Source organism: Labrus bergylta, chromosome 9 (genome assembly GCF_963930695.1).
Source record: "Labrus bergylta chromosome 9, fLabBer1.1, whole genome shotgun sequence".
In the NCBI taxonomy this organism is placed as follows: Eukaryota; Metazoa; Chordata; class Actinopteri; order Labriformes; family Labridae; genus Labrus; species Labrus bergylta.
Genome location: NC_089203.1, coordinates 11470538 through 11481413, shown reverse-complemented (window position 1 = coordinate 11481413; position 10876 = coordinate 11470538). Strand labels below are relative to the sequence as shown.

At 41.6% G+C, this 10876-nt stretch overlaps 1 protein-coding gene across 1 annotated transcript; it reads right to left on the bottom strand.

Annotated features, from left to right (window-relative positions):
• Window positions 1-7237: 7237 nt before the first annotated feature.
• On the bottom strand, window positions 7238-10575 carry dusp1 (dual specificity phosphatase 1). The gene is made up of 4 exons (XM_020639397.3): window positions 9917-10575; window positions 9527-9672; window positions 9197-9416; window positions 7238-8508 (listed from the first exon to the last, which is right to left on the bottom strand). The coding sequence occupies exons 1-4, from the start codon at window positions 10284-10286 to the stop codon at window positions 8153-8155; spliced, it is 1092 nt and encodes a 363-aa protein (XP_020495053.1). The 5' UTR covers window positions 10287-10575; the 3' UTR covers window positions 7238-8152.
• Window positions 10576-10876: the final 301 nt, after the last annotated feature.

Here is a 10876-nt window from a genome sequence, read left to right as displayed (position 1 = left end):
ATCTTGAAATATTTGACTAAAGTCTGTCATTAAAAGCTTTATGAAGAATGATGCCGTTAGAAAGGCTGATCACTAACTTATTTTTTAAGTGTCAATGAAATAGATTACTGAGTGGTCACTGGTCATACACCCTTCTAAACTGCCTGTTTCAGCCGGTATAAAAGCATTGTTACTCATTAACGTTATGGGTCAAACGTTAACAGTTTGAATGAGAATCATCTGAATGTGACTAATAAAACTCCAGCTTGTTTCCCAACGGATCCTGCCCAGCTCAGCAGTTTGCATCTATTGGACTATTGGAGTATTTGTTTAACTTGAGTTTTTTATTTGAATAACTGAAAATCAGCAGAGGGAACATAAGGTCAGGGTTGTTACACATCCTCTGCTCCCGCTCATAAAAAGTGTGTCTGTGTTTGACTGAAAGCTATTGATTTTCTTTTTCATGCACACTGATCAATTCATTTCACAACCTCCTCTACTCCAATAAAGACTTTGAGATTAGACTATCTACAATTTATGAACATGTGCACAGGGTGAAAGTCAGCCTGAAAAATTGAGCTGTGATTTAAGCTGCAGTGCTGTGAGCTGTCTGAGTGAACTAACATGAGATTCTTATGTTACAGCAACTTTTTTTTTTTTTTAACTGCAGACAGAATGCACTTTACCATTAAAGATGACTTATTGAACGGTAATACATATTATCGACCATAAGATGGCGCTGATTCCTAATGGACAAGTAGGAAGAGGCTGCTCTGTAAAGATACTTCAGGGAGCCATTTATGTGTGATGATGCACCTCACTGAGTGTGTGTTTAACACTCATCGCTGAGACTCCAGTCTGCTTCTGGAGTTCATGCTAACACTTCCAAATTATTGCTTCACTCAGCTGGAGCAGCTCATACACAAATCACGCTTGACTACAATCAAAAAGCATACATATATTTAAAAGGTCTTGATCATAAAACAAACACGATAAATCTTCGTAGTAAATAACAGGGATTGAAACTTTGAGAATCCTGTGATTAAAATGTTTCATTGGAGTAAAATGTCTGCAGATAAATATAAGTGTTAATACTTAACATTTTGTGTCAGGTTTTTGAAGCGAATATAGGATATGGTCGTACAAAAAACAACATGCCACTTATGTGTCTAATTTAAACCTTCAAAATATAAATACAGATTCAACCTTTACTTTACACACGGACGATGTGTGAATTAAGGAAAAAGAATCACTGAATGAAGAAAGCTGCCCTATGTGGCCGAGCCCAAAGCTCACTGCTACAAGAGGAAGATCATTTCAGGTTAAAGACTTACTTAGGTCATGAAGAAACATCCTTAATGTAATTAAAATGAAACTTAAGAACTGATTAACAACTTTAGACTATGCTAAGCTTGAGGTGATGATGCATTCTCAAAAAACACAAACATCCACATTCAATCATTCTAATTAGAAATTAGCTTTTTGCATTTTTTTTTCCATCGTCTAAATAGCTGCAGACTTGAAGTTAGTTGCACTAGTTAAAGCATATGAGTGGTGCTCATTTCTCAGTCATGTGGGATCTGCTGCAGTTTAAAGCCTTTTGAACCATGTGGTCTGTCAGGGTCCGGACTCACAATGTCTCATGTTTGCTTCTGCCCAGGGCCCTGAAAGTGTCTATAACTGAACGACTTTAACACTGACTACGAGAAGTTAACAGATCCTTTCTGTCACTTGTTTGTTGTCATGACTATCAACAGTGCACCAGTTTCCGCTTTGGTTGTAACCACAGCAGCGCACTTTGGTTTTGTGACAGCATTTGATGATGCTTTGAGGCCTCAGTAAACAGATTATACGCAGACAGACTAGCCTTGCATAATGAGTGCAGTAGCTGTTTACTCAATTCTTCTGCAGATATGCCTTAAACGTTTTCATAACAACTCACTTTTTGCTCATGTAAACCTTTTTTCTTTAGTCCAAAAAAAAAAAGCTTATTGGGCAAAAAATCAGCAGGGAGTTTAAATGTTTTTCTAGCAGCTGTGCACATCTGCTATGGCTCCAGGTGATTTACGTTGGCTCGTTTGTATGTTCTTTGGGTGTGACATCATCTAGAGTGCAGGAAGACAAGAGACAGGATGCCAGACATTCCTTGAATACTCCACACAGGATCTCACTTCTGCTTGTGAACACAACCTCGTACCTCCAGCGAGTGGAAAAGTACAGACTCTGCTCAGACTCTGGGATGTGGATGAGGGCTCTCAGGGTACAAAGGTGTCCTATATGTGGGTTTCATATGCTCTGGTTTTACAGTATACAAATAGAAAATCTATGGTATGCACTTTTTTCCATTTATAAATGTACAACCCATTTGAGAGGTTTTATTGACCTCTATATAAGAAGGTGTATCTGCACTCTGTTATCTGACTGGTTGAACAACTTCAGACACAACAGGAGATAAACGTTACACAACTTCTGCAGAGATGCCCTACATAAAAAACAACAGTGCACACGCTTTTACAGCCAACTTTTGCAGTTTTTACAGTTCCTCTTCCACCGTCGTCTCACATTCCTGACTGTGTTGTTAGAGGAAGAGGAGCCCTGCTGGCGAGGAAAAAGCCACTTTTCTTCGGCCATACATAATGTCCTGAGCCTGACATTCCTTTAGCTATACAATCTCTGCTACAGATCTGGCCTTATCGCCGCTGCTGTCACGCAAAGCAAGCCTTTCTGGTTTTGTTTGGCAGAGTTTCTGGTCGACTTTTGTGCTGGAATGTCATGAATACAGAAGATTTGGTAGAGGTGTACTTTTTTTATTAAGAACAAGTGCCAGTGTTTATTGCCAGGTAGATTCACACATTAGAAGAAATATGTTGTGTTGTTCTTAGTGCAATGCAGTAAACATACAAACAGAGGACGAAATAGAGCACAAAGTAAACGTCAAAATGTGGGGTGTTAATCTGAGGCCACTTCCACTCTGTGTAATATATAGTGAGCAGGACGCTCTTTGTTTGAACAGTCTGCAAACACACCGTTTGAAATACAAAAGCGAAGTTCAGTGTACAGAGATTGTAATCTAGATGCAGTAGTTCATGAAATGCATGTGGTGAGATGTGGAAGCTTAATGTTAGAATATTGTTAATATGAGTGACTAAAGTGCATGTAAGTCTTTGTAACTGTAGTGGAGGACTGGGGCCTTATGACGAGGCTGGCAGCAGATAAACAGAAACAATTGTGAGGCTAACTATTTTCTGACAGCAGTGGAGGAAAGAGTCAAAAAAATGAAAAAAGCTTATTACACTGTATTTCTGTCATTCTCTTTGTCCTTTATTTGAGATTTGTGAGCTTACTTGGCTTATTTAGCATTTCAACGCAGGTTTTGGCTCCGACACGATGCCCTATTTAACAGAAAAGTTCCCAGTTGACCCTGAATCAGCAAAACCTGCATGAGACGAAGCATCTGGCTCGACAGGCTGTGTGCGTACGTCTGCACGCTGCATTGATGTAAAGATTTGAATAAGCCATGTACAACACCTCAGAGTCCCGGGATGTTACACAGGCCTCCCTGTCACACTCTTAATCCTCTTACAGATTCACCGCAGGTGAGTGCTCTGCCGTGACATCAATGTGTGGACTAAATCTTTCACTCAGGATATTGTGTATTAGTGAGAATGCAGGTTTGTGTGCGAGAGAGATTAAATCCGGTTTGATGTTAAGGTGAAGTGTGAGAGGTGTAATTACCCAGCATCCTCCACTAATAATACTAATTGTATTTAAACATACTTTACATGAGCGTCACACGAGTCCCTCTCACACAGGAAGGTGGTTGACGTTTTTTTGGGGGGTCTTGCGGTTGGTGCTGAGATGTTTTGTTGTCAGTGTGTTTTTGTCATGTTGCCATGGTTGTGTTGAGACACGTTTCCTGTTTGAAGCTTGGTTTATCTTTGTCGAAGTTACTTGATTCGAGAGGTCAGCTGATGCACTGCTTAAACTGTGTCACTGATCAGAGAAAACATTTTTGCACTCAGGCATTTAACAGATTACATTTTCGTCAGAGCTGAATGCAGATGCTATCAACAGTGCTGAAAGTTGACTGTTACACTTATGCAATGTGTCTTGATAATATGCTTTATCAGATTCTTGGGTTTTATGACTAACGTGTTTACATCCCTATCCTTAAGATGGATTTTGCAGAAGCCAAACAACATGGCATCCAAGTGGAGCCCTCTCACTTGAGGCTATTTGGTGTAATGTTTAAGAGAAAAGAACTCAGACAAACCAACCATTAACAGTACTTCTGAACTCCTGCACACAACGTTTTACAGCAAATATTGTTTTTTTTGTCAAGGAAGGTGAAGCAGATGTATAACTACTATAGCCTACAGAGGTAGGTATCCAGCTTTACAACAAGCCTAAATGGAATTCAGCCACGATTGATTCAAATTTTATACAAATACACATTTTGACAAATATACAAATTTTGACAAAGATCAAATCAGTGAGAGCCAAAATGTCATACACAAACGCAAACTCAAAATGATTGCAGTGGCTTCATACTAAATGCCGTGCTGGTGCCTATTTTTACAGCTGAAGTTATTTCTTCTGAAAACTGCAGCTACCTGTCCCCTCCAGGTTGCAAGCTGTGTGGAGAACATGATGAGACATGTTTTAAATCTCCCTCCCCTGAAAAAAAGTTTATCCATTATCAAATATGTGAATGCCATGATCAGCACATGATAACTCAGCTACAAGAAAGCCACAGGACATTTCTTTGGTCAGCCTGGTCTAGCTTGACATTGTTGGTTCAATGAAACGTTTGGATGTCCTGGATTATGAATGGGGAAAAGGGGTGTATTTTTTGTCCTTTTCAATCATAATGCTAGACAAACACAAATGTGTGCTTTGTGAGCAAGCGCAGCCATACAACTGTAAACCTTTTTTTAACAAAATTATTAACATTTTTTATCCCAACATGACAAACAAACCCTGATAAAGTTACAAATGGCTGCAGCCTTTTGACTCTGCTGTGGCATCAAGCATGTTAAACTGTACTATAGATATAAATCTGTTCAGATCTCTAAAACCATCTTTAAAGCTCTTGTGAATGGTATTAAAAGAAGAAGGGTGTATTGAACTTTGATGTCATGTGTTTTTGATTTGATATAGTTTCATAATGGTGCTGATCACATGTTCTCTTATATAGGCTGACGGCAACTCACAGTCTTTATGTATTTTTTTAAACATGCAGCCGAATTCAATTCAAATATGCCCCCTTTATTCAATAAAGATGTGGGAATTCACCACCTGATGTGATAAAGTCCTACATAAGAACACCTTCAGCTCTGTTGTATTTGATCCAAAGTGAGTGGTGTAAAAAAAGGAGTGGGATTACATTATGTTCCTTCCTGTCATGACAGCAAAGTCTGACACATTATATAACCATTGTTTTCTTAGGACGGTGTTAATTAAAATGACTTTGATGTCGAGTCAGAGCTCGGCTGTTAAATGGAGCAGCCAGTTGACAAAATGGTGACATAACAGCCAATTCTGACTGACCAATACTGACAAAAAAGAGGGGTATGATAAGAAATACATGGTTTTAAATCAATGAATTAAGTGAGTTTTTAATGTTATTTTAAATATTGTAAGTCAATATTAACTGGCCTTTTCTTTAAGATCTAGTATATTTTTCACAGCACCTTGACATTGTCTCACACCTCACACAGAATGTCTCTCACACATACTTTAAATCCTGTTGCTTTAATGTCTCTGACCCGGCAGTTGACTGAGGGCCTTTCCCCCCTCCAAAGCACCCTCATCAGATCATAAAAGATGCCTAACGACTTTCACACACACGCAGACACAAACACACAAACACTGCCGCCAGCCTCCCCTCTGACAACAGGAAAGCTAAAGACACAATGGAGGGTGGGCTGGGATTTTTTCGGGGGGGGTGGAGTCCCACATATGTCATCCAAACCACAGCTTGTCGGAGGAAGCTGGTGAGGTAAATGAATGAGGCTTTCATCACAGGGGCAGCGTCACAGTGATGTTTTCTTTCAGAGACAAACATTTGCATTGCTGTCACAGATAAAAAGATCCGTGTCAGTTTAAAAAATACATTTTGTCATATTTACACTCCATGTTTTTTTAAAGTGAAAGTGTTATCAACATGAAAGTTTTCTCCTCCTAAACCTTGATTTTATAAAAACAGACACTTGTTTTGAAGGGAAGGCCTTGCAGTATCATCATCATAATCATCTCTAGAGGACGTTTTCTTTCCTATTCTCACACCCCTCTGAGGGTCACAGCCAATGTTTTGGCTAATTTGCAAACCAAACATATTCCTTCCCCTTTCACGGCCATCTCTGTCTCCACCTCCCCATTGGTGTGTGAGGCAGGGGAAACAAGGCCACTGCTTGACTGAGCCCTGAATGCTCTTTAGTTGTCACACTTTTCCCAAACGCCTCGCAGCTGCTCCTATTGTGGCCGCAGAGGGACGTGCTCCTTGGCCGATTATTTGGGCCTCCTGCTGCTGGCCCGCTCTCACACGGGTTCACAGACAAGGAGTGTGGCCCCAACAATGGCCCACGCCATGACATCATGCCTCTCATAAGGGCAAGTTGTTTATGCAGATATATGATAGGATTCCTTTACATGGAACATAAACAGGGGATTGGGGAGGATGGGGACAAAGATACTTATGGCATGCCAGGGGGTCAGTTTTTACTTTCTGTTTTTTAGGCACATTTTCTGTTGTTGTGATTTTCTCCTTGTTTTACCTTTAATTTGGGGAAAATCTCAATCAACTTTAATTAGTTAAAGCTTTAGAAAAAAATCTAATAAACAATTAACAGCTATTTTCATGAGAGTAAAATAAAAGCATGATAAAGACTTAGTACCATTAATCCTCCAACTAGTGATAGGGAAATTGGTATTGACCTTCTTTTTTACTTATTTCTGACATCTTTGAAACAAAACAAGTTGTAAAGAGTTTGATCCACAAAAATCTATGATTTAAACAAGTCGCAGCTAAATTATTTTACATTATATTGGGAGAACATTATCTTGTGAATTGTCTTCTTATTTTTGTTGAAGTGGTATAATGTTTACAACCTTTAGTTATTATGAAGGGACATGGTGTTATAATAGTGGAGGACTGTTTTGTGTATTTGTTTAATGTCTCTTGCATGTGTGGAAACTAGAAAATGATTGTGTCCTACAGTATGTTAGTTGAAAAAAAACAAGAGAACATTTCAAACTGTTTATGAAAGTCAAATTGAGATTTATTCAACGGTATAAAAACAACATTCAACAAACATTATGCAAAAATAGATATGATAAAGAAATATATTACTTTAGTTCAATAAATATGTCAGAAGGCAGCTGCTGCAGACTTTGAGTCCCCTCTTTTTAGTAGTTGTGGGGTTCTGTTGTCTCAGCGCTGCAGCACACAGTACAGAAACATGAGGTATTTAATGGTCCGTTTCCCCAAAGCGTCAGGATCGTCAAGGATTCATGATGTCTTGAAAGGCAGGTTTTTGCATTTGATTTGGCAACCCATACCACTTTCAAAGTGAACATGAAGATCTCTGCCACATCTGTTCTGAAAACAGGAGGATACATTCATTGTTCGCAACATAAAGAAGCAACTTTTATGCCATAGCTTGCTTTCTTTAACCACTACAAAACACTAAGCAGACATTTAAGGGGACAAGTCAACTTTCCTGAGACAACTGTTAGCCCTCTGCTCTTTGTTTACTTCAAAATGATTGTGATTATCAAAAGCTGAAGTTGCCTTCATGAAAAAAAACAAAAAAAACAAAATCAGTCATTTGAATAAAAAAAAAATATTCAAATACTTCTAACTTCCTCAATAGGGATAAGCTCAACTCCCTTTTCAGCCATTCCCAATGTCATGTAGGGTACATGTGTGGAAGAATTTCCCATTTAGGAGATTAAACAAGAATACTGCCTGATGGTATAGCTTTAAAATCTCCCTTTGAAATGATGAGGCCAACATACACAGCTTTGACCAGCAGAGTCAGATGAAATGACCCCAAACAATAGCCCCCTTCCTGTCCAGTGATACCAGTATCACAATGAATAGGATTATAATCAAAACCATGTTTTGTTATATTTGAAGTTCAAATAATTGTCTTTTCCTCCTGGTCCTTCCTCAGCAGCTGGGTGAGGTTGTGATGGGGCTGTGAAGGAATGCGAGCTGACCAGCTGAGGTGTGTACGGGGATGGAGACGGGGAAATTGAAGACGGTGCCGCTGTTGCCGATGGCCGGGCTTCCTGCCTCTGAGGAGCAGGTCGACGAGGCCAGAACCTGGGACTCAAACTGTAGGAGCTGACCCATGAAGCTGAAGTTTGGGGAGATGATGCTGCGACGCTGCTTTACAAACTCAAACGCCTCGTCCAGCTTCACTCGGTTTGTCCGCATGAGGTAGGCGAGGCAAATGGTGGCAGAGCGGGAGATGCCGGCTTGACAGTGCACAAACACTCGGCCGCCTTTATTTCTAACAGAATCTGGAGGGAAGAAAAGAGAGGAAACACAAACATTAGTGCACTGTCAAAATCTAGAAAGTGATGTTGTGATTTTGCAAAGGATGGCTGTAAAATTCTGGGAGGCAGAAGAAGAAAAAAACTGACTTTCCAACACTTTCAGTTGTTATTTAAATTCTAGAGTGCTCATTAAGACACAGGAACACAGTTAATAGGGGTGCAGGGTGTGAGCTTGTGGGGGTTATTCCCAAAGGAGGTAGTCTGAATGGACAAAGAAGGGGAACAGACCCCTGCTGGGGGTATTGATCTGCGAGGAAGGCCGACAGTGAGTGAGGAGAAATAGGCTTTTGTTAGGCCAGAACAAAGAGCGGCGTGGAGGGGAGCTATTCAAGCCCAGCCGGCCTCCCCACTACAGAAAGTTTGGGGCCGCTGGCTCGCAATTCACTAAGAGGGGGATCACTTTTGTACGCCTGGGAGGTGGCAATGATGTAACCACCATTGTAGTGGAGTGGGGAGCCTGTGCCGAGCCAGCTGGTCGGTTTTGGAGGGAACTTTTTAAAAATTTAAATCCAGGAGTCAAAGGGACAAGTGAAGGAAGGGGGGGGGGGGGGGGTGTTGGGTGTTTGTTTTACTTCAACGGGCTCAGGAGGTGACAGCTGTGATGGCCGCTCACATTTGGCTGTTGAGACAGTAAAAAGGCGTTTGTGCTTACCAATGAACTCAATTGCTTCGTTGAACCAGGAGCTGATATCGGCTTTGTGGTTGTCCTCGACAGGGATGCTCTTGTAGAGGAAGGAGTCCTCAAAGTGGTTGGGGCAGTTTGCGGAGACGTTGATTAAAGCCGTGATACCTAGCATCTCCAGCATGTCTTTCCTTGAAGCGTGGTAGGCACTGCCGAGGTAAAGGAAAGGCAAGATCTCTACAGGACCCCCCTGAACAGAAGACAAAAACAAAACTTTAGTCAACTCCTAAACAGTACAAATAAGTAATACACAAACAAAGCACGTTTGATTCTCAATCTGATAACATTAGAGCAACTAACCTGGTCATATAGAGGAGTATTACACGGACTGCAGCTGGGGTCTGCGCTCCCAGGATGGCTGGAGCTCAGGGGCAAACTGAGCCCTTGTGGAGGGGAGGGTTTGGTACACATCTCTGGATACTCTATGGAAAATGCGTCAAAACCACCTGCAAAGGGACGAAAATGACATTGTGGTCAGATTATAGGACAGCAAAGAGACTCATCCACGTTTAAATATGGGTCTCCAAAAAGGTGACAACTGCTCATGGGGCTATTTTGGAACACTGTTTACTCCAGAGCCAGCTGGTATGGTGACAGCTGTAATCCACATTTGTTGCCCCCGTTGTTAAGATACAGTCAAAACAATTGTGCTCGGCTTTTTAAAAAACAGGAAAACCCTTTTATTCTTACCTTTCAGAATAAAGACCCTTGCTCCACATGGGTCGCGACACAGGGCTGTGACAGCAAGCATCAAGGTTCCGTCCTTCTTCGCCTGGCTTAAGTCCAAACTGCGGTCGTCAAGCAAAACCACAGACTCGTACTCCCCAGAAAGGAGCCTGTTTCTCGTGTCCTCGTTGGGGACAATGTGCTCAAGTCCTAGACCTCCCCTGGCTCTCCTGCGGACTATGGTGCTAAAGCGCACATTGGTGGAGCCCGATATGTGTGACGAGTTAAAGGACAGGAATGAGCGGCAGTCCAGCACCAGGCAGCTCAGGACGTCATCCCCCAACGAGCCACGGAGGGACGCACAGTCGATGGTCGGGACCTCCATTATGACCATAGTAGGACGGCAGAAGCTTGTACGGTAGAGGACCTGAGGTTTAATAATGTAGGCCTATTACAAACAAAACAAACTCTTATCCCAAAGTGACAGAATTTGAAGCGTCGAGTCCTTTGTTCCGGTTGGCTTGTTTGGTCGGACAAAAAAAAAAGAAAAGAAACACAAACACAAAAACTTTTAGACTTTTGAAGCAGGCCCGGCTCACCCCTTGAACGTATCCGGTATTTTTGTTTCTTCTTTGAACTTTTATATCCTCTACTTTTTAGTGAGCGGTTTCTACCTCTGAGCGCCCTGAGGAGCGTTTATATACGGCTCGTGCTTGTGAATGAGAAACCACTGACGTCAGGCGACCGCCCCTCCTGGCTTCCTGCCAGAACTGTGGACGTCATCGCCCTTCCCCCCTCCCCCCCCCCCCCCCCCCCCCCCGTAAGCAGGACAGAACGGGGCGCGCGCACATGTGGGACATTTCTGACTCGTAGCACACGTATGCGGGCACGCGGTGTCAAAGCAAGTTTAAACCGAGATTCAATTCTTGCTACTATCTTATCCTTCCAACTTGTGTTTATGTCAATTTGAATAAATATGTATAT

Excerpts from the sequence above, each read along its gene's own strand:
- dusp1 (XM_020639397.3), bottom strand. The coding sequence starts at position 10,286 with ATGGTCATAATGGAGGTCCCGACCATCGACTGTGCGTCCCTCCGTGGC. Across the intron at positions 9,673-9,916 it reads AAGGGTCTTTATTCTGAAAG|GTGGTTTTGACGCATTTTCC; the intron begins GTAAGAATAAAA and ends GTCCCTTTGCAG. Across the intron at positions 9,417-9,526 it reads ATACTCCTCTATATGACCAG|GGGGGTCCTGTAGAGATCTT; the intron begins GTTAGTTGCTCT and ends TCTTCTGTTCAG.